At 43.4% G+C, this 24,351-nt stretch overlaps 1 protein-coding gene across 1 annotated transcript in view; it reads left to right on the top strand.

Moving 5' to 3' along the window:
- Window positions 1-236: 236 nt before the first annotated feature.
- Window positions 237-24,351, top strand: part of igdcc4 (immunoglobulin superfamily, DCC subclass, member 4) — a 131,640-nt gene continuing 107,525 nt past the window's right edge. Inside the window, exons 1-2 of the mRNA XM_085968588.1 lie at window positions 237-424; window positions 16,834-17,148. Coding sequence (XP_085824714.1) covers window positions 358-424; window positions 16,834-17,148 — 382 coding nt within the window. The 5' untranslated portion in view covers window positions 237-357. The remainder of the gene's footprint in view (window positions 425-16,833; window positions 17,149-24,351) is intronic.

Here is a 24,351-nt window from a genome sequence, read left to right as displayed (position 1 = left end):
AGGTGTCAGGGGGGGAGAGAAGGGGGGGGGAGAGAAGGGGGGGGAGAAGAAAGGGGGAGGGGGGAGAGGAGGGGGTGGTGGGGGGAGAGGAGAGAAGGGAGGGGGAGGGGAGGGGTAAGGGGTGGAGGAGTGGGAGGGGAGGAGGAGAGGGAGGGGGAGTGATACCGGCGCGTGCGCGCGCACACACGCACTGGGGCCCCGGGGGGGGGGGGGAATGTGGTGCGCGCGCAGTGGGCTCTCGCTCTCACAAGATGGCGGTGGGTGATAGCGGGAGGAGGTTCAGTCTCGCCAGCGGTTTCTTTTGAAGGTTTTTTTTTAATTTTCCTCTCCTCCTCGCCGCGGTCACGACGTGTTTACATGGCGCTCGGACAGCTGTGTTGGCACTGCGTTCTCACTTGGATTCTCAGTGCGCTACTTTCGGAAGGTGAGCGGCGGACCCCGGCCCAGCTTCATTTCCCCCCCGCCCCCTCCTCTCCCCCCCCGCCCCCTCCTCTCCCCCCCCTTTATTTTTGGGAGTTAGTTGTTGCGGGACGGGGCGCAGGGATGCGGCTGGTTGGACTGGGTGACCTTCAGTGATTTCTCCGGTTGGGTGAGGGTGGGTGGAGAGTCGGGCCCCCGGCCGGAGGGGAGAGCTGCCTGCCGTGTTGGGCTGCGGGCAGACCCCCCGACCTGGAGGGAGGGCCCGCCCCATGTGCCAGTGTTTAGGTGCGGGAGGGAGGGGTGTGTGTGTTTCTACTGGTGATGGTGGGGGCGGCAGTGGAGAGAGCAAAACAAGAGAAGGCGGATGATAGCGGGGAAAAAAAAGAGATGGGACCTGTTGGAGTGAGTGTCTGTTTTTTTTTCATGGCAACAGATTTTGACCTGCGCTGAGAAATAAACATGCCTCCCAGTGTGTTTTATTGTTTTATTGCGCTTCTCCCCCTTTTTGACAATCTCACGTTTCCATAATATCAGTTATGTAAGTAAGGGAGACGGACTGGAAGAGGTTGTGATAGCTCGGGTTGGGGAAAGAGGAGGAATAGCGGTCAGAATAGAGGTGGTGGAGGAGAGGGAAGTTAAATGGGTATTAAAGGAAAGAGACATGGGGGTGGGGGTAAGCCTGAGAATACGCGAGGGAAGATAATAGGAGAAAGGTTTAGTTGGGTGGGAGGGGTGACTAGATAGAGAAAAGGAGGGAAGAGGAACTGAGGGGAAAATGTTAGAGGGCAAGTGGGTCAAGGCAAGAGAGAAGTTAGATAACATAGGCAGAAAAATGAAATACATGTGGCTAGAGAAACAGAACAGGAAATTAGTTTGAACCCCCCCCCCCCCCCCCCCAATAATATATTAGCAGAAAAAGGTGCTATTGTTGGGAGTTGGAATTTGCATTGGTTTTCCTGCAAGAATGTGAGCTTTACTCTGGATTGTTGCACCAGGGTTAATGTAACAAGACTTGTGGCAAAAAAGTTGAAACTAGCCTGTCGAATAATTTCCTTAGCTCAGATCCACATGCTGCACAAATAAATCAGTCTTTAAATGAGTTGTGGGGGAATGCTGAGGGGTGGGGGTGGGAGTCGTGTTGGTGGAGGAGCTTGTGCATGTATTGTTTATAAGCAGAGGGCTACATTAGAGATTCATGTGTATTGGACTGTTGTGATTTATAATAATATTGGCATTCATATGCTGGACCATTTTTGAACACAAACCCAAGCCCAGAACCTGTCAGATTATTCCATGTTTCAGGGGGGAAAAAACAGGTCCCAAGATGGACACAATTCTGACTCGTGTCCTGTTTCAATTATTGCATTGCTTTCTTGCATTTGAACTGTGTTGCTTTTCTGCTACAGAAGTAAGATGTTTTTCTCAACTGTTCAAACACCCCCCTCCCCCAAAGATGCAATAAACTCCTTAATTGACAAGACACATTTGGGGGGCAAAAGACCCAATTGTCAATCTGGTAAATCCTCGGTCTGCAAAAAATTTGTTTTACTGCTGCTTGGTTGGTTTGTAGAAGGGGTGTGGTAGCTGCCTTTTATGGGGCACCACAAAGGGGGAAACAAGTATGAATTATGAAATAGAATCACTACTCTGTAGACCAGAGCAGTTAACCTCTAATGTGTATTTCACTTGAAGTTTGGATTACGTGGACAAATGTCAAATCAGGTCATTGCTATTTCCCTTCTTTGTCTTTCTAGGATAAATTCCTCACTCCTTTTATTATGGGTTGTCATGTGTGCTCATCCCCTTAGGCTCTGTCTGTTGCCTGCAGAGTCACAGCTTGTGACACCCACTGCTGTTGGTTTGTTGTAACATGTCTGGCTTAAACCTTCGCTCTTACTATTTGTGATACATATATTTGTTGACCTATTTTCATGACTCCTAGAAGAGTACTGTCGCACAGTATTTTATGAAAAAGTATATGCACACCCCTACAGAACTATGCTATCTGTACACTGCTCTGGGAAGTTTGTGAAACCTTTTGCTCTTTCTAAACTTTCGCAAGCACAAAAAATGGGAAATCTGGTGCATTGTTAACAGAAATGAAATAGCACCTGTAAAAGTGTGATTATTTACATTTGCAAAGTCATTCCAATTTGAAGCATGTACGTGCAAGTCTTTTTATTTCAAGATTTTTCAAAGCAAATATCAAGATCGTATCCTACTTTTAGATGTATTACTCCAAAAGACAAGAAGGAGGAACACAAGACTTTATAAAAAAAAAAAAAAAAAAATTGTCGTGGAAGATAAATCTAAATTTATACTGATATTAGCAAATACATAGCTAACGGTTCTTAACAAGGAACAATTGGAAAATGTAACTGTGATCAAGCTATAATAATAATAATTCAACTTTATTGTCATTGCACAAGTGCATGAACAACGAAATGTGATCTTGCAAGCTCCCATGACTGGGAGGCTCATCGGGGAACAATCTAACCCAAACAACTTGGATTTTATTTTTAAACGAAAAATACATTAAAATACAAGAGGGGGCCAAGTTTGCCTGGTCACACAAGAAAGCGCATGGATTCATGCTGCAAATGGTGAACTGTGTTGACACATGCCAAAAACAAAAAAGTGGTTTGGGGTGGGGGAGAGAGATCGGCATGCTTGCTGGGAGTGATGATACACTATTGGGATGAACAAAACAGGTCATTGAGGCTAACCTACTGTCCCACGTAGACCACTCGGCTCCAGACCTCTTCATAATCTTGGTCGAAACTTGAATAAAACAGATGAATTCTAGAGGTAAGGTGAGAGTGCGTGCTCTTGACATCAAGGCAACATTTGGCTGAGTGTGGCACCAAGGAACCCGAGTAAAACTTAAGTCAGAGGGGGAAACTCTCCAGTGGCTGGAGACATACCTGGCAGAAAAGGAAGATGGTTGTGGTTGTTGGAGGCTAATAATCTCAGTCCCAGGACTTTGCTACAGGATTTCCTCAAGACAGTGTCCTAGGCCCCACTATCTTCAGCTGCTTCATCAATGACCTTCCCTTCATCATAAAGTCAGAAGTGACGCTGTTCTCTGCACAGTGTTCAGCTCCATTCTCAATTCCTCAGATAATGAAGCAGTCCATGCCCGCATGCAGCAAGACCTGGACAACATCCAGGCTTGGACTGACGAGTGCCAAGAAACTTGTGCGCCGCACAAGTGCCAGGCAATGACCATCTCCAACAAGTGAAAGCCTAACCACCTCCCCTTAATATTCAGTGGCATTACCATGGCCTAGCCCCTCGACATTAACATCCTGGGGGGGAGGAGGTAGGAACACCATTGACCAGAAACTCAACTGGACCAGCCATATAATTGCCAAGACAACTAGAATAGTTCAGAGGCTGGGTATTCGGCAGTGAGCGGCTCACCTGACTCCCCAAAGCCTCTCTACCACCTACCAGGTACATCAGGAGTGTGATGGAATACTCTCCATTTGTCTAGAGGAGTGCAACTCCAACAACACTGAAGAAGCTTGACACTATCCAGGTCAAAGCACCCAATGGCTTAAACATTTATTCCCTCCACCAGCAACATACCGAGGCTGCAGCATGTACTATCTACAGAATGTGCTGCAGCAGCTCACCAAAGTTTCTTACAGCAGCATCTCCTAAACTCTCGGCCTCCACCACCTAGTAGGACATGAGCAGCAGGTGCATGGGAACACCGTCACTTCCAAGTCCCCCTCCAAACCGCACACCATCCCGACTAGAACATATATCGTTGTTTCTTCATTGTTGCTGGGTCAAAATCCTGAAACTCCCTACGTAACAGCATTGTGCGGTACCTTCATCTCCTGGACTGCAGCAGTTCAAGAAGAAGGACCTCTACCACCTTCTCAAGGGCACTTAGGGATGGGCAATAAATGCTGGCTTTGCTAGTGATGCCCATAATCCTGAGAATGAATTTTTAAAACATCTCTTTCAGCTGATGGTTTCCACCCCAGAGTATTAAAAGAAATAGGTGAGGAAATTGCAGCTGGGAAACACGTTTCAGGAAAGATGTAAAGGCCTTTTGAAAGGGTACAGAGGAATTTTACCAGGATGTTACCAGGGGCGAGGGACTTCAGTTATGAGGAGTGGTTGGAAAAGTATGGGCTGTTCTCCTTGGAACAGAGAAGGTTTAGAGGTGGCGTAATCGAGGTTTTCAAGACGATGGATTTTGCTAGTCAATAGAGAAAGGCTGTCCCCTCTGGCGAGGGCTCAATAACCGGGGGTAATAGGTTTAAAATCATTGGCAAAAGATCTAGGCAGGAGATGAGAGAATTTTTTTCACTCAGTTGTTGGGATCTGGAACGCTCTACCTGAAAAGGTGGGGAAGCTGATTCCATGAATAATTTTTAAAAGGGAGTTGGACAGGTACTTGAGGACAAGGAACCTGCAGAGTTACAGACAAAAAGCGAGGGTTGGGGACTAAGCACGGCTACTCTTTCCAAGACCCAACATGATGGGCTGAATGACCACCTTCTGTGCTGAAAGTTTCTATGATTCTGTGTGTTAGTAATTTTCTAAAGCTCTCCAGGTTCAGGAATTGTGCTGCTTGTTGGAAATTGCAAATGCCACTCCACTATTTAAGAAGGGAGGGAGAAACCAAGTAACCACAGAACCATTAGTTTAACACCAGTTGTGGGAAAGTTACTGGAATCTATCATCATGACAGTGACTGAGCACTTGAACAAGTATTAGCTGATCAAAGAGAGTCGGCATGGATTTGTAAAGGGTAGGTCATGTCTGACTAATCTAGTTTAATTTTTTTGAGGCCTCCAGCATGGCGGATAGGGGAGTGTCTCTGTGGACTTCCAGAAGTAATTTGATAAGGTTCCACACGAGATTATTAGCAAAAATGAAAGCGCACGGAATTGGAGATAACCTTGTGACATGAGTCAGTAATTTGTTGGGAGGTACGAGACAGAGTCAGGATAAAGGGAATGTTCTCTGGTGAGACGTGATAAGTGGTATTCCCCAGAGATCTGTACGTGGTGGGGCTCAGCTTTTCACCATATATTTCAATGACTTGGCTAAAGGAATAGAGAGTTGTATATAAAAGTTTGTAGATGACACGAAGTTAAGAGGCACAGTAAATTGTGTCGATGGGAGCAGGAAGTTACAAAGGGACAGAGACAGACCAAGTGACTGGGTAAAACTATGGCAGCTGGCGTTCAATGTGGGGAAGTGTGCAGTCGCTCACTTTGGATCCGAGAAAGACAAATTGGAATATTTTCTTAATGGTGAGAGACTAGGAGTTGTGGAGGAGCAAAGGAATATAGGTGTCCACGTGCGCATAGTATGTGGGTACAAACAGTAATCAAATAAGCTAGTCGAATGTTGGTATCTCAACCCCCTTGAGAAAAATACTAAGTTGAGTAAGTTATACAGAGCCTTGGTCAGACCCCGCCCGAATACTGTGTTCAGTTGGGCACCGAACCTCCGGCAAGCTCTTGGAGGGGTTACAGCACAGATTCACCTGAATGATGCAAGGGCTTAAAGGGTTAAATTATGAGGACAGGTTGCATAAACTTAATTTGTATTCTCTTGAGTTTAGAAGGATGACGCTTAATCTAATCGAGGTGTTTAAAATGATTAAGGGATTCAGTAGGGTAGATACGGAGAAACTATTTCCTCTGCTGGGGAATCCAGAACAAGGGGACATAATCTTAAACTCAGAGCTAGGCCATTTAGGAGTGAAATCAGAAGACACTATTTCACATCAAGGTTAGTGGAAATCTGGAACTTTCTCCCCAAAAAGGCAGTGGATGCTGGGTCAATTGAAATGTTAAAGACTGACATTGATAAATTTTTGTTTGGTAAGGATGTCAAGGAATATGGAGAAATGCCGGTAGATGGAGTTGAGGTACAGATTAGCCATCATCTAATTGAATGGTGGAACAGTTTTGAGGGGCAGAATGGTCTACTCCTGTTTCGATGTAATGCTATATCTGGTTTTCCACCATCTGCACAACCAGAGGTTCAGTAACCAAAAGAGGGGACAAGACGCCGCCTGCAAAGATTAAAACGGGTAGAGACCGTATAATTTTTAGCGGCTTTAGAGCTTGATCTAAAGCTAGTGTTGTGAAACGCCATCCTCACCAAAACTGCTCGAAGGAAGTTCTGTTTGCTCAATCAAATACCTTGATGTTTAAGCAGAGTGCGATGCATGCTGTGTTTCATCTAATTTTTATGAATTATTTTCAAGAGATGTTGGTCATTACTAAAGGGATGCAGAAAGTGTGACGACAATTGTCATAAGTTTTATCAAATTGTTCAGCTTCATTGTCAGAACTTGCTCCCGAATTTTGAAGTTGCAGTTGAGAAGATACTTTTCAGAGGCAGTTTGCCTGAGTACAGAATGGTCTCGAGCTTGCAGTATAACTGGGCGCTGCCTGCTTGCACTGATGTAAGCAGATACCAGCCTCAAATTGGTATTTGCAGCATAATCTCTAGCTATGAACTGTAGCTGAGGGGATGGAAAAATAAAGTGCAAGTATTAAGTTTAATGGTGAAAGCATAAAAACGAGTTCCATTAATGAAGACTTTGTCACTCAAAAGCAGCCAAAATGTGAGTTGTACAGAGCTGCTTCATATTATTTGCACTTCAACTTCCTATTGTCTATTCTGTTTATTCAATATGCATATGTCAATTTTATGGTAGAGTTAAGAAATAAAATTGTTGGGCAAATAGTTCTTTGTTCTGGTATAATGGCCTTTTGTGTTTCGTAGTGTCCCAGATTGCCTTTGGCGAAGAAGGGTGTGCATGCTGCATATTAAGAAATCACCTTTGTGGGGAAATATGATCCAGTATTTAGTTGGTGTATTGTTTAAGGGATAGGTGTGCAGTTGGAATTAAACATTTTAAATCAAAAAATGCTGTTTTCTGATGCCCCAGGATGCTCAAGGGCAAGATACTTTCCATGGTTACAGTGAGCGCTGATTGGTGGGTGCAGGGCTACTGGAATAGTAGCTCATTATGCTCAGCTCGGTGAATGGCTCATTGCAAAAAATAGTTCTGATCTGGTTCTCACAAATCTGAATACATTTGATATTGCTCAGAGTTCTTTGCCCCCTCCCGATCTTCATGCCTCTCCATCTCTCACTCTCCATAACCCCTTCCTTTTTTCCTGTGAGCCATTTCTGCTCTTGTCTCTGTCCCATGTCTTCCCTATTTTGAATGAGCTGTAATTTTCTCCAGCTAAACACCGGGAAGACCGAAGCCAGTGCCTAAAGCCTTTATCACAAACATGTCTCCTTTTTTCTCCGATCCCATATCTCTCCACAACAACTTGCATTTATATAGCGCCTTTAAAATAGTAAAAACATCTCGAGGCGCTTCACAGGAGCATTATCAGACAAATTTGACACCGAGCCATATAAGGAGATATTAAGAGGTAGGCTTTAAGGAGTGTCTTAAAGGAGGAGGCAGCGGGGTTTAAGGAGGGAATTCCAGAGCTTGGGGCCTAGATGGCTAAAGGCGTGGCTGCCATTGGTGCGGCAAAGCAGTTGGGCATGCACAAGAGGCCAGAATTAGATGAATGCAGAGTTCTCAGAAGGTTGTAGGGCTGATGGAGAGGATATGGGGTCAGAAACTCTGCTCCGGGTCCAACAGGATACCAAGCAGTCTGGTTCAGCTGAGATGATGCCCAGGGAGTTAGAGTAGTTGGTGAGGGTACAGAGTTTGTGATATAGGCTGTAGGCACTGGCTTTGGTCTTCAGTGTTTAGCTGGAGAAAATTACAGCTCATTCAAGACCTATTGGACAAGCTGTAGTGATGAGTGGTCTCATTCTTAGTAATAGTTAAATGCTCCCTCTTAATAAGAAAATGACTCAACCTTGATTGGTAGTGGGAGAGAGATGTAATAACGTACTGCATGATCGGTACAAAGTATTAAACTTTTTTTTGTTCTTGAGGTGCTTATCACTAATTATCCTGAGAACATGGTGGTGGTGCACCTTCTTGAACCACCTTGTGCTAATGTTGTTTCCATGATATGTCGTGTCAGCTGTGGCTAGCTCAGTTGGTAGCCTTCTGAGTCAGAAGGTTGTGGTTTTACATCCCACTCCAGAGATAAAGTACAAAAATCTAGGCTGACACTCCAGTGCAGTGCTGAGGGAGTGCGGCACTGTCGGAGGTGCTGTCTCTCGGATGAGATGTTAAACCAAAGCTCTGTCTGCTCTCTCAGGTGGATGTAAAAGATCCCACGGCACTATTTCGAAGAGCCACGGGAGTTATCCCCGCTGTCCGGGCCAATATTTATCCCTCAATCAGCATCACTAAAAAACAGATTATCTGGTCATTATCACATTGCTGTTTGTGGGAGCTTGCTGTGTGCAAATTGGCCGCTGCATTACGACAGTGCTTCTTTGGCTGTAAAGCACTTGGGGACATTCTTGAGGTCATGAAAGACGCTATATAAATACAATACAAGTCTTTTTTTATGATGGTGTGCTGTTCATAGCATTTGGGATTTAATCCACTTTAATGAGCCTAGTGACAACTATGCACTTCCCTAGACGGTAGGAAGGTCACCCTGGATTGCCGTAGTAAAGCACCTAGTGGTGATCAATTACAGTTGCGGAAGATCAAAACCCGTTGCAGTCCCACCCTTTCAGTTGGCGATAGAATGTGCCGAAAGGATATTTCTTAAATATATTTCGTGAAATTCTTTACTTCCCCTTAGTGAATACATTGTTAAAAGTTACATAGATTTGATGGGGTCATTCAATAATAACTTGTGTTACAGGACATTTCATAGTTGCATGTGATACATCTACACAGTGAAAACATAAGATCACATCATTGAGACAGGATGGAATTGCAGTCTAAAGTGTTATGTGATCTTATCGTTCTGCAATGTGCCATGGCTATTTTGGTTAACTGCTGGTGTGCTACACTTAAGTAATGATCTTGTCTTCTGACCAGCCAGCCCTGTTGGTGTAGTTGTCCAAGCGTTGTTAGAGTAACAATGTTGTTTGTGTAACAAGAAAATGGACACTGGGCTGATGTACCAGTATATATTGTCTGGAACAAGTGATCCTGATCAGCTTAGTTTTATTAAGTTATAGTACTCAGAGGTGTAATATATAGCCCATTTATATAACCAAAATATAACCCAAGCGCCGTGGGACGTTTTGCTACGTTAAAGGTGCAATATAAATGCAAGTTGTTGTATTTTGCATGAATTAATTTTATGTGCAGTTGCTTGAAAAGTTAAGTTCTTCTGGGGTGGGACCTGGAACAGTGATTAGGTTCTGTAGGCAGCTAAACTTGGGCCTTGCATGAATGAGGCAGCCAAGGATTCGGAATAGTGGGTGCCAATGACCTAGTCAGCAAATTTACCAAGATGTCTCCTGCTTTTTTCTGATTTGTGGAGTGCGATCATCTTGCAGGGTTTCTGCAGATTGAAAGTTGCCATTGGGGCTTAAACAGCTGGAGGGGTGTGTATGGTCTTTGTGATGTGGTGTCTGTCTTTTTCTCTCTCGCCACCCCTTCAACAGTGCTTCCAACTTCAAGTTCTATTGGCCCCAGAACAGGGATTCTGTCCCTCCTCCACAACAGACTGCCTCTCTCTGTGTCTGTCTCTCCATTTCTGCCCTCTTCCACTCCCCCTGCTCCCCTGGACATAATCTGGGAAGGCATGGGGTATCAAACCAGAAGGCTCAGGCTTGATTTGGGGGCACTTGCAAATCCTACCCATCAAAGAAGGGGTTCCATGTGGCTGAGAAAGAGAATATATCTAAACTGTACCAGTTTGGCTCAGTTAGTAGCAGTTCAAGTCGAGCTTCAACATATAGTTTAGGTTGATGCCAATGTGATGGAGATGTTGGAGAATGCAGTCTTTTGGATGAAACATTAAATTGAAGCCCTGCCTGTTCAGGTGGATGTAGAAAATGCCATGGTACTATTCAGAAAAGAACAGGGAAGTTTTCCCAGTGTACTGGCCAATATTCTTCCCTCAACCATCGCCAAAAACCTAGTCCCACATAATTTGCTTTTTGTGTGACCTAGCTATACACAAGTTCACTTTTTTTCCCTACATAAGTGATTAAACTTCAGAAGTAATGAATTGTCTGAGAAGTACTCCAGGTGTCCTGAGGATGTGAAAGGTGCTAAATACTGTAAATGCAAATGTGTTCATTACATTTTCCTCGGGACAGAATCTCCATGCCTTAAAAATCTTTAAAGAAATAGATTTATTGATCCATTTGGATAATGTATTTTAATTTTCTCTCGTTTTACCGCCAACTCTACCTTGTTCAAGCTCCATAACTTTGCTGAAGGTGATCATTGTATTTTTTAATTTTCTGTAAGGAGATTCTTGTATAAATGTCAGTCTTTGATTCGGCGCCTTTCACGCCCTCGGGACATCCCAAAGCGCTTTACAGCCAATGAAGTACTTTTTGAAGTGTAGTCACTGTTGTAACATAGGAAATGCAGCAGCCAATTTGTGCACAGCAAGCTCCCACAAGCAGCAATGTGATGATGACTAGATAATTTTTTTTGTGATGTTGATTGAGGGATAAATATTGGCTCGGACCCCAGGGAGAACTCCCCTGCTCTTCGAACAGTGCTGTGGGATCTTTTACGTCCACCTGAGAGCGCAGACAGGGCCTCGGTTTAACGCCTCATCCAAAAGACGGAATGGTCTAGTATTGTTCTCTACTTATCTTGTAGGGAAGTGGCTCCCTACTGTGACATAGTTGAAGTTAGACAAGTTCCGTATGGAATAATGGGTGCAAATGCAAGTCTTGCCATTCGGTTTCGTTGTGCCAGTGCACTCTACTCACCAACTTATTGAATGCTTGCAATGTTCGAAAAAGGAAAAACAATTTTCATCCTGTTATTAAATTTGACAGTTTACAAATTAGGTTATGCTGACTTGAAAGGAGAAAAACCTTGTTTTGAAATGCATTTTAGGTCTCGAAGTTTAAAATAAGTACTTCCCCTCCATAAGGTTTACCCATGCCTTGCAGTGTTCTCCATTCCCCAGCCACAAGAGCAGCTGTCAATCAATCTTTGCTCCCCGATCTCTACCAATGCTGTTTTGGAATTGATTGCTAAAAAAGTATGTGACAGAGAAGGAATATCATTGTGGCTTCTTTTCCTCTGGGGGGGGGGGGGGGGGAAGGCTGTGATGGTGTATTTGAAATTGGATGTGATCATCATGGTAGACATGCTGAGCTTGAGGCTTCATTGCTCCCCAGAGGGATGTGGTATCCTGGGCTGATCCTGTGCACCTTTCTGATTGGTTACAGAGCTATATTGCCAGAGGCGTTGGGCATGTTGCTTGGGTGCCTTCTTGGGCAAAAAAATGGTTTGTGGAATGAAGGACCTAAAAGGGAGAAGATAAAGTTAGTTACTTTTTACAGTCAATTTCAGTTACTCTTACCACAAGAGAAATGGTTTAATATACTATCTGCTCTCTGTAGAGACGGAAAGTTTGCTGCAGGATTTCAACCTTTTTCCCCAAAATAGTTTTAAGGAATGAATATATCAGTAGTACATACTACAAATGTAGATTTTTAAGTTCACTTAATTAGTAATATTGATCTTTCCAAAGGAAAATTAATTTTCCGTAAACCTGTTCCAAGTGTTACTGTAACTGATTTTCATGTAATTGGGACTATCTCGAGTGTACAGTGCTTGTTTCCATTCCAGTGGTGCCAAAATCAAGTTTCTATGAATTTCAGAGAGAGTGAAAAAAGTCAGCACTTCAAAACGAATTCTTGTAATTCGATGTAGTAATCAAGGCTGTGCACTCGTGTTCCATTACAGTTTTTCGTGCTCACAGGAGTGAAACGGGGATAATTATTTTCACTTTTTATTCCTTTGGCTGCAGTTCAACTTTTGGCTGTATGTAAGGCTCCGCTGCATGTTGACAGCTTTGATAGCCTTCAGGCGTTAACTTATTATGCAGGCAGGGGTGCTACCCAGATCAAGGGGTCGGCATGTCCAGGATGAGGCTTATGGCTTGACCTTAGGTTGTGGTGTTCTGTCAAATACAGGAAACGTAATTGTCAAATACCTGGTAATGAGGACTTGGTGATTTAAAAAAAAAAAATCCTTTGGCCTCTGATTTGATGCTGACTGAGTCATGGGTTGTAACTCTAATTGTAGATAATACAAAGAATAAAAGATCAGTGAAACTTTGCTGATTTTTATGGTGGTGTTTGGATTATTTTACTTTTATGAAAAAAATTGAGTGACAGAATCTCGGTGACAGTAAGCGATTATTTTAGCATTTGTAAACTATAGCTACCTGCAATGTATTCTATCTATACAATACATGGTTGGTTAAAACATTTTACAAAGTTGGTATTTTTTTAAAAGCTAGGCTTATGCCAGCTAGGTTTGAGTGTGGGGCTGCATAGCTTGTGGTATGATGCACATTGTAACTTGTTATATCGCTAGTTGTTGAGATTGATGTGTTCATAGTTTGAATTTCCCACCTTGCAATGTTTTTTTGGCAACCTCGGATATGAATCCGTTTACTGTTATGGTTTGTGCAATTGATGTATGTGTAAGTGATCTTTTGACATGTTTTAGAAGTCATGCAGTGGCTTAAACTAGTAGTTATCAAAGTTTTCTGTGTGGGAGACCCCTGCAAACATTGACATTCCCTGGACCCCCTGTAAATATTGAGTCCTAAGGATCCACCTTCTAAGTTCTGAGTGTCAGCTACTGAAAGGAATACAGTACTATTGGTGCAGTTATTTTTTAAAATTGTACAAATTTATAAAACAACATAATGTGCTGGAAAATCAACATGCAGTTTATCAACTGTGCTTAAAAGTAAAAAGACAGTTAAAATTGCAGGTACACGGACCTATGTGTATTGACCCAACTGCTTCGCCTTTGGCTTTACGTTTGTCATGATATTTGTGCATCTGAGCAACCCCCCACCTCTACCTTTTGATGCCCTTAACCCCCCAGTAAAATATTTACTCGCTTCCATACTGGTTGTTTCCCCTTGTTATGACCCTCATCTTCACTCCCTCAAGTCCAAGGGGCACTGTTTTGAACATATCTGACTCATAACTGGTTTAGACATCCATCGCCAAATCTGGCTGGACCACATTAAGGATATCGGGCCTCTTGTCAAAACCATCCACTACTCCAGGGTCATCCTGGAGAGCAAAGATGACCTCCAGCAGCTTTCTCCGTTGCCAACTGTCTCCTTAAACCCCTCTTCTATGCCACCGTCAACAAATAAGAGGACCTCTTGGACTACTTTGCCATTAAGATTCAGGCCACCTGTACAGCTGCCTCTGCTGCCTCCCACCCCTCTTCTCCCCTTTCCCGCCAAGCGAAACCTCTCCCCGACTACCCCCTGCTCTAGCCTTGCTCCTGTGTCTCACTGTCTCCTAACTCCCCCTCATGCCCTTCCTTAGCTTATCTTTCCATGAGCCCCAACTTCTGCTCCCTTGACCACATTCCCACTAAACTGCTGACCCCTATGCTTGCTGAAATTGTAAATGGTTCACTCTCAAGTACTGTCTGTCTCCCTTTCAAAACCGCCATCATTACTCAAAAAATCCACACTTGACCTCTCTGTACTTGCAGACTGCTTCCCTATCTCTAACCTCCCTTTCCTCTCAAGTTCTTGAATTTGTTGTCTCCTAAATCTGTTCCCATCTTTCCAATAACTCTTTGAATCTGTCCAATCAGCTTTTCAACCCTGCCACGACACTGAAAAGGACCTAATCAAAATGACTAATTATATCCTTTCTAACTGTGACCATGGCGTGCTTATCCTCCTTGACCTCTCTGCAGCCTTTGAGACAGTCGACCATCCTCATCCAATGTCTCCTTTGTTGTCTAGCTCAGTGGGACTGCCCTTGCTTTATTCTACTCTTTCCTATCTGGCAGTAGCCAGATCATTTCCAGAAATCGTTTCTCTTTCTTCATCATTACCTCTGGAGTCCTGCAAAGATTTATCTTTGGCCCCCTCTTCCTCATCTACAAAAATTATTCCAACTCAACCTCTCTGCTGCCTTTGGCACAGTCGACCACACCATGCTCCTCCAAAACCCCCCCTCCATTGTCCAGCTCAGTGGGACTCCCCTCGCTTGGTTCCACTCTCAGCTATCTGATCTTAGCCAGAGCATCTGCAGCAATGGCTTCTCTTCCTGTCCCCACTCCATCACCTCGAGTCCCCCAAGGATCTATCCTGAGTGCATTCCTCTGCCTCATCTACATGCTGCACCTTGGCGACATCATCTACCGAAAACAGGTCGATCGATACCCAGCTCTACCTGTTCACCACCTCTCTCGACTCTTCCACAGCTCCCTTGCTGTTGGCCTGCTTGTCCAACAACCAGTGTTGGATGAGCCACAATTTCCTCTAGTTAAGCATTGGGAAGACCAAAGCTATTGCCTACAGTTCCCGCCCCAAACTCAGTACTGTTACTGAATCCAACCCCTTCCCTGGCCACTGTCTCCGTTTGAACCAAACTGTTTGCAGTGTCACTGTTCTATTTGATCCCAAGCTGAGCTTCTAACCCCACATCCTCTTCATTACACCGTGCCTACTTTCCCCTCTATAATATCTCCTTCCTCTGCCCCTACCTCAGCCCATCTGCAACTGAAACCCTCATCTATACCGTAGTCCCCTCCAGACTCGATTATTCCAGTGTTCTCTGTGCCTTGCTCACATTCTCTCTGCTCTGTAAACTTCAGCTCATTTAATACTCAACTACTTCTATCCTATCCCAGAGTCCTTCTCGCCCATCACTGCTGTCCTTGCTAACCTACACTGGCTGCTGGTCCCCCAGTACTTCCAATTTAAGATTCTCATCTTTGTTTAAATCCCTTTGGCCTTTCCCCCTCCCCATTGACTGCTGCTATGAATTGATTGGACATGTTTAGTGTTGAGTCCGCTAAGACTCCTAGGGCTATTTCAATATTTGTGAAGTATGTGTATTGCACATTAGGAAGGGAAAATAAGCAGTCCCTTGCACTTAACTGCGTTGAATTTCATCTGCCATTGACCACTTTGCACTGAGTTTCTGAGTCTAGTTACACATTTGTGTGCCTCATGTGCAGATATACATAAGAACATAAGAAGTAGGAGTAGGCCATACGGCCCCTCGGGTCTGCTCCGCCATTCAATAGGATCATGGCTGATCCGAACCTAGACTCGCGTCCACTTCCCTGCCCACTCCCCATAACCCTTAATTCCCTTATCAGCTAGGAAACTGTCTATCTCCGTTTTAAATTTATTTAATGTCGCAAATTAATTTGCATTTGTAGTCCCCTTCATCTGCTTTACCATCACTTTTTTTATGTTTGCAAGTTTTTAAAAATCTCCTTTCCTCCCCTCTAAGGACTCTTGGTTGGGCTTGTGGACTCGACCTCCAATTCCCCATCTTTGTGAGTCAGCAGATTGTTAACCTTTGTCTTTTTCCTGACAGTCCAGCTGAGGGGTGAAAACTTGTGAAACAAATCTAGTTCCTATTATTCCATGCCAAACATGTTCCTCAGCAGCAATTTCAAAGTCCGATTGCATGCTTAATATTTAGGTTGGGAGAAGCGTGAGGATTGAAAAACAATTTAAGGTCTGTCACAATGAAACATTGCTAAGAGGCAGAGCAGTGTTGCAGTGCACTGGCACTCCTTCCTCTGTGCAGTAGTATTTGTAAGTTTTATGCCCACATTGAGTTTCTGATCTTAATGAAGGAGGTGCTGAGTGGTGATCAGGTTCTTCTGCATAGCATGGATGGAAGATCAAATGGAGAGTAACTTTGGGCTTGTTGTGGGCCTGTAGCAGATAGTTGAAGGGTGGCATTGCAGTAGTATATTCTGAGCCAGGGTTTTGAAAAGGGGAAGCTATTGTGTGTGTTCTTCAGTCCTATGGTTTTCAAGTTCTATGATGCATCAGTAGCCCAAGAGATGGTGTACAGCACCATGTGATGAAATGTACAAACATCCAATGTAAACCTTCACTGGGGGAAGGGGAGGCCGCTCTGATACATTTCTATTTACTGTAGTTTGCTGCAGTGCATTGCTATTCACAGAAACCGACCGATAAGCTCCAAATATTCTGTTCATTTTCTTTCAACTAAACTGCAGGTTAAATAAGTGTTCACATTTATATTGCCCACTATAGTTCAAATATATGTCAAGTTGCAATTTATAAACTTAAATTTTATGGTATAAGTTAATATTCTGCAAAACCTTTGTTTAAAATTGTCTGAAGGATTATATTGGGAAAGGGTGCAGTATTGAATTGCACTGAAGAACATGTGCATTTGATTGCCAGTAAAATAACTAATCTAACTGGTTTGAGGTTTTTGTGAAATATGTCGTGTATTCTTTTCAGCTGTTTTCAAATTCTAATGTGCTTGTTTTTTTTTGTCTTTTTAATCTAGACAAAGTGAGTTCTCTGGAGCTGAGCTGCAGTGTTGGCTCCCTACATGTAGTACTGCAACCTAACCAAGCTGTGGTGTTGGATTGCAACCTACCTGCTGTCGATCAGCCTGCCAACATAACGTGGAAGAAAGAGGGAATTCCTGTTGTGGATCAGGACCAGCACCATGTGATTCCCAATGGATCACTATACATTTCAGAAGTATCAGGGGACACTAAGAAGCAAGATGGAGACAGCAGTGAAGGGAGTTATACCTGCATGTCCCAGAATTCATTTGGGGCCATAACTAGTAGGACTGCACTGATCAGATTCTCCAGTAAGTGTTTTCACGGTCATTTTAATGACTGTTAAGAGAACATCTTCAAGACATTCACCTTTTTATATTACTAATTATTTTATAAATGAAAATCATCTACTTACATTAGTTTAACCACTAACTACAGGACTATATTTCTGTTTTGCTAATAGAAAAAAAGTTCATTGTATGAATTGTATATAATGCTGGAGTTATACAACTGCGCACTCTCCAATCATTTTGCTCAAAGGGTTATCCCACCTCTTTGTGGGTTATGACAATCATGCTGAAAAATCTTGCTGCATTGAGGAAAAGCGTCTTCAACAAAAGAAATTAAACCAGCTTCAAGGCATTTTGACTCCAACTTTCACAATGGACATTTTGCAGTGCTGTAGGTTAAACACCATTTTTTTTGTCTTGGTACCTCAACAAATCCCTCCCAGGAAGGTGAAAAGTCTCCTCTGTCTGCTGGCTATGCTACTTTACGAATGCTAAGTTAAATTGAGTTTGTAACAGTCTCAGCCCTTTGCCAGTAATACCTGCTTCCACGAACCTACTTTATGCTATTTAATATGTACTTTATTATGCTTTAGCACTGTAACTAGTTATATTTAAACATTTCAAACTAGAATAGAATCTTTTAGGTTATTAAGTTGTACAGCCAGTTAGCTGATTAATATTGGACATTGCTGCACAATAGTCGATTGTTGCTGGCAGGATGTTGGGGCTCAATTGGAATTTGTATGTAAAAACAGGTGAGGGAGAGGTGCGAGAGGCAGAGCAATCCGACTTTGTGGCTCCTATGTTGAGCTGCGAGAGTTGAAAATGGTATCCATGACTTGTGTAATTGTAGGAAGCACTGGAAATCGAGCTAAAAGCACTAGAATTCAAAAAGTGAAAAACTGCAGATGCTGGAAATTGGAAACAAAAGCGGAAAATGCTGGAAACGCCCAGCAGGTAAGTCCGCATCTGTGGGGAAAACAGACAAATTAACGTTTTGTTGCAGACCCTTCATCAGGACTGGAAGAAATTACAGCTGAACAACATTTACGAAGAAACCGAACAGAAGAAAGGGAGATGGAAAAACCGTACACGAGAGGAAGTAAAATGACCTGTCAAACTGATATTAACACGAGATAATAGGCATATAACGAGAGAAATTCAAGACATTTCCAAATCATTGACCTGTGAATAGAGGCATGGGGTGGGTGGGGGTGAGGCAGGTGAAAATGGAAAAAGGAAAAACCGGTGAAGTGGCGCAGGCTCCAGCAGCCCATGAGGCTGAGAAGGAAAAATCGGCTTGACATCAAGGGGTGCCTAGTGCAAGAGATGCAACACCTGTCCATTTATCTCCTCCCAAGGTTCCTTCACTGACCCCAAAGACTCCTTTATACTTCCTAGAACCTGGTATGCTATATATGTGGCTGATGGTGTGGCCTTCTCTGCTCTGAGGAGACCAAATGTCGTTTAAGTGACTGCTTTGCCAAGCACCTCCTTTATGTCCTTGAATGCACCCCCAAGCTCCCTGTTGCTTGCCATTTAATTTTCCTGTCCCATTCCCACGCTGATCTCTCTTCTGCACTGTTCCAGTGAGGCTCCACGCAAACTCAGAACAGTACCCAGTCTTTCCTTTCAGTACTTTGCAGTCTTCTGGCTTTAATGTTGATTTTGATAACTTCAGGCTCCCACTTGCACTGCAGCAGGGAATGAGGAAATGCTCACGATATGGGTCTGTCAGTATTTGTTTTGGGGTGGGCGGAATGGATTGGTGTTTGGATGAGCACCCTCTCAGAATACCTTCCAGGCAGGTGGTCTACTTTTTTTCCTCCCCCTGGCTTCTGGGCTGCTGGAGCCTGCTCCACTTTGCCAGTTTTTCCTTTTTCAGACGTGACCGTTTGGTTCTCTGTCCATACTGACTCATGCCTCATAGAAAAGCTCCATGACCAAAACAGTGCAGGCTATCATTGGTTAGCAGAGAAGATTGATGAGGAGTTGAAGTGTTAGAATTGCTTGAGCCGTGAGCCCACCCCCTCCTGCATTTCTGGTACTAAGATCACTTTTCCTGTTTTACTGCTTTTTATTAATCTTTCACATGCAAGGAGTGAATTGATCCACTGTACACTGGGGACATTAAGTACCTTTCTCTGCATTTTTGCCTTGAAGGCATTTAATTACTTTAAAAAAATTAGCTCCCTTAAAAAAAAAAATAATAATTCTTTAAATCCCTTGTTTTTCATGCATTTCCTTCCTGATTGTTTAGTTTCTTGTTAGCTTGCTCTGACTTGTGATTAGGTGGGAAGTTGTGTTGAACGAAGAAAAAGCTTTGCATCTGACTTGTGTACTGTGTACTGTTTTTCTGCTTAACACATGCCTAAGCAGCTTTATTTTTAAATTGTAAAATGACCGACTAGCTAGTTTGTTCAAACCCCTAGTTCTCTCTTTCTGACACAGCACATGAAAACACAAACAAACTCCAGCATTTGATGATCTTAAAAAAAAAAGTCAATAAAAATAGAATATTTTGGAAATACACCAGGTCAGTAAGCGTTCGTAAAGAAAAAAGGCCGTTTTAATTTATTGGTTATATACCCTTTTTCACTTGAAGATGAGGCCTTTTGTAAGTTTGAAGTGGATGGGTGAGGAAAAGAGACAATAGATTCTCCGAACATAAGATGTTAATGGGTAACATGACCTGCAAGCTGTTTACTAGAGAAGCAGTAACCTGTTGTAAAAGATAATCTCAGTGAGGGAACGAGCAGACTAAAGAACATGCAAATAGCTAAGATGGTTAAAAGCACAAGATCTGAATTGAAATCAAGAAATGCTGGGAACGCAAGTTGGTACATCAACTCCTGAAAAAAGGAAGAAAAAAACCAATCAGCACCCTGGTGCAGACCCTCTGCCAGAGCTGTGTTTTGACCGTCCATACCTGTAGCACTAATCCCCACCCCACCCACTGGATGCCAACAGATCTACTCAATGTCCTCAGCATCTTCTACGGAAAGGAAAATGGAAGATGTTGCTCAGTTCTGAAGTTTCTAAAAGAAAATGTTAAGACTAGAGTGCCCAGGAGAATGATGAGACACTGGCTGGGACTTGATTTGAGCTTGTAGGGGGCCAAAGAATGACAATTCACAGTCAGAACTGGGAAAAAAGAAAGACTTGCTTTTATGTAGTGCCTTTGATGATCTCTGACCGTCTCAAACTGCTCTGCAGCCAATGAAGTACTTTTTGAAGTGTAGTCACTGTTATAATGCAGGAAAGGGAACTTAGTGGTGAACAACAGTAAGGTCTAGATTCCACTTGTGAACAGAATGGAGATATTTGGCAAAGCAGGTACTTCGGGCTGGATTTTGTCAATGGGGGCAGAACTGGTTGTCTGGTTTCAGTCCCGGCCCCAACGATGTCCAGCCAACCCACGCTATTTTCCCTTGATTGACCTTGTTAAGCCCGCCCAGCGTATGACGTTTAATCTGTCAAATTTTTGAGATGAATTGTCAGCATTTGACAGCTTTGAAATCCGGTGGCTGCTGCATCTGAGAATGCAGCAGCCGTTCTGTCATCTCTGCCATTGAGATGAGGCACCTCCGGATCCCCCAAGGGTTGAACCTGCAGGAAGAAGCAAAGGTAAGTAAACTTTTTCTAACACTTTACACTCACCTCTCATACTTACCTCTCATACTTACCTCTCCACACTTGCACCCATCACTCACCTCCACAGCGGACTTTTTGATCCCTCTCACCCCCGCAGACCCACTGCTCGCCTCACTGACCCTGGCGAGGTTCGCAGCCGTTGGGAAGCCCGCACTTGCAGGGGTAAAATGGGGATAAACTTCTTAACTGCCTGTTAACTACCTGGTAGTTAATTGGCCCAAATCCCCTTCCCGCCTCGAGGAGACGGGTCCCTGCATGTGTCGGGGACCCGCCTCCCGGGAAGATGGCACGGAGGCGGGTTGGGAGCGGGTTCGGTATCCGCTCCCAGTTTCTGCCATTTTCCCGGCAGTCCCACCTCCCCAGGGCTGGGAAGATTCCCTCCTTGGTTTGCATTTTGGTCTCCCAAATCTAGAGAAGACATCACTGAGTTGCAAACCCAGAACACTAGATTGCAGGTAGTACATCCAGAAAAGACACTTGTTTAATTTTTCCACTAAGTATTATGTACAAATGAGGCAGTGATGATTTTGTGATCGTGCTGTGATGTTACATAACTGATTGTATGATGACCAGGCCTCTCGAATATAAACCGTAGAGGAAATTCTGCAAGTGTTGGGAAAAGAGAAAGTAGTGTGATTTTTTTGAGTGTTGATATTAAGTCCTCTGCAAGCAACTTTACATTTCTGTCCATAGTGTATTTAAAAATATATATATTACTGCTGTCTTTGTAGCAGTAGTTACTGAGATTTGGACCTGTATAATTGGAGGACTTGCCTCTGAAGCCCACTTCAAGTCCATCCATCATGTTGGCTTCTCTAGTTAAGAGATTTGTTTGGAATTCAGATGGGGATATGTTCCGATTGTTCTCGTCCAGCAGATTAAGTATTAATTTCTTGCAAGAAGATCAGAAGGCTTGGCACGAAGTAGTTTGACAGCAATTCTCTGCTCTTTGATCTACTCTATTCTTGTCATTCTGCTGCTTGGAATTGTGCAAACGTTGCTGTAATAAGCATACATACAAGATTTGAAAGATGCTCAAGCCCACGGAAGAGACCTACTGGTGATTTTATTGTAATTTGAAATGCTGCAAACTGTATCATTTTAGTTTCTGGCAGGCCCTGGAGTATCCCCAAGAATACACCAAAGAGCCTTGGAGGAGCTTTGGGCCCAAACATGGTTGGACCAGCTGCAAAATTTGGAGTACAAGAGTACAGCATTAACCAGCTTCATGCAAGACTAGAGATTGTACAAGAGCTTCCTCTTTGCTCCCCCCCCCCCCACAACAGAGTAGTGGATACATAAGACTGCCAGTTAATGCTGTATCAGTTAACATCTTAAAAAAAAACAAATGGATAAATATCTTTTTAAGTTGCTGAGTGCCCTGTTGTGTATTTGCTGTACTTTGTTTTTATTTCATATTTCAAGCATTCAAGAAATGTCTTACCTGAATAAATACCTGGTTATGAATAGGTTTAAAAGTTGAAAGGAATAAGTATGGATTGAATAATCAAATACCCTTAATTGAAACATAATTTGGTCCTGAATTTTTACCACTAAGTATTTTGCAAAGAAAAGCAAATGAAGGATGTAAGGCGAGAGTGTGAATCTAGAGTTTTATTCGATTTATCTTTGGAGGAATCATGAGAATTTTCCTCAGGAGATGAAATGTTCTTGGTCGAATCTTGGAACGGATTGCAACTAGCTTTTTCTGCCAATTTTTGCTGCAGGCTCTTTGCTAGTATATGAATTCTGAGGCATGAGTGCTCCATAACACCTCACCCAAATGGCTCTGTGTGAATGAGCCAAATCAGTGAGTGAAGGCAGTGGAAGTAACTTGAGGCATCACAGCCAAGGCCAACGTGTCCTCATCTGACTTTCACACATGCATTGTTTCAGCAGAGGTCGTTGGACAGTGATCAAGAAATTTTCCCTCCCTGGTGCAGAGGTCGATTATAGCTCTCTTACCACTGCCCCCGTTGAGATCAGCTAACATAGGACACACTAGGGATTGAAACTAGTACAGGAAACTTTCGATTTACCGGCACCTAAATAACTGGAAATCTCGGTTAACTGGCAAAATTCAGGAGTAGGTTCAGGTAAGTTTTACTTCATATTGTACTTGCCTTCCTCGATCTGTTGCTGTGCAAGGGTGTGGCTGCAGCTGTTGCTAAGCTACAGAGACACTTGGAACTTGTGGCCATTGTTCTGAACCTGTTGCTAAGCAACAGGGTTTGTTGCTTTATACGGAGCTCTCAGCTCTCGTATCTTTTACTATAGCTTTCAGTTATCTGGGATTTTTGATGAACCGGCACCACGTCAGTCCCGTCGGTGCCGGATTAAAAAAAAGTTACCTGTACTTTCCTGGTCTATGTGGTTCAGCTATTCACTGGATAAACTCACTGAGCAACTGGAGAAGCCTGAAGGAACAAGCTGGAAGCCTTGATTGTCTACTCGTTCTGTGTTTTAATATGCCTTCAATATGGCACCAAATTGGTTACACTATAGTACAAGAATTTTATTTTCTCTCTTCCCTTATAACTGCTCAGGTAAATTTAAATTCTACTTTTGGGGAAGCCTGATTGTAATGTCAGATATGATGGACTGGGGACAGTTGCTTGTCTCTTAATCCAGCCAAACAGAGTTGGTTCTGCCAGGAATTATGAACCAAATGCTTTGGTGCTATCTGACATTGTCTAGTAAATGCTGTCCATCAATGAAATTGCTCCCTATTTAAAGTATGCTGTTTGGTTCTCGTACCTTAGTCCCCGGCTCCATCCCCCTCCTTGTGCATTTGCTCAAGCTGACCCTGATGGTGCACAACCTTAGTGTCTGAATGGACCTTGTGCTAAGTTTCACTTCTCAATTGCTCCTGTTCATGCCAACCTCCATTGGCCTCCCATCTCCAATAGTGTTAAATGCAAAATCCTTTGTTCCACTATTCCTTCTGTGGCTGTGCCTCGCCCTACTTGTGCAACCTCCTGACCTCCTTTCATTCTCCCTCCTTCCATTCTAATGTTGGTAGCAGAGTCTTCAGTAGTCTGGGCTGTCGCTCTGGGAATCTTCTCAAAACATCTCCACCTTGCTACCTCTCGTCTTCAAAAGTCTCAATCTACGTCCTTTGACCATGCCTTCTGTTACCTCCTCCGCTTCTTCAACTATTGCTCGTAACCCATTCTCACCTCTTTGAAATGCCTTGGGATATTTATTGCATTAAAGACGATATATACATCTGTTATAACAGAAAACGCTGGAAAAACTCAGCAGGCCAGGCAACATGGGTTTTGACCCGAAACATTGACACTGTTTCTCCACGGATGTTGCCTGGCCTGAGTTTTTCCAGCGCTTCCTGTTGTTATTTCGGATTTCCAGTATCCGCAGTATTTTGCTATCGTATACATCTGTTGTTGTGTTTTCCCAAGGACCCATTAGTTTCAGAGAGAATATACAAGAGCTAGCTCGCACATTCTCTTGCTCTTGTGTGTGTGTGTGTGTGTGTGTGTGTGTGTGTGTGCTGTCTCTCTCGCCTCCCAAATGCCCTGACTTTTGGTGTTTTTTGTTCTTCTATAGACA

Source organism: Somniosus microcephalus, chromosome 27 (genome assembly GCF_052327205.1).
Source record: "Somniosus microcephalus isolate GS21.2 chromosome 27, FLI_Smic_1.0, whole genome shotgun sequence".
In the NCBI taxonomy this organism is placed as follows: domain Eukaryota; kingdom Metazoa; phylum Chordata; class Chondrichthyes; order Squaliformes; family Somniosidae; genus Somniosus; species Somniosus microcephalus.
The sequence above is the reverse complement of the archived record's forward strand: the minus strand, read 5'-3'. Positions and strand labels throughout refer to the sequence as shown.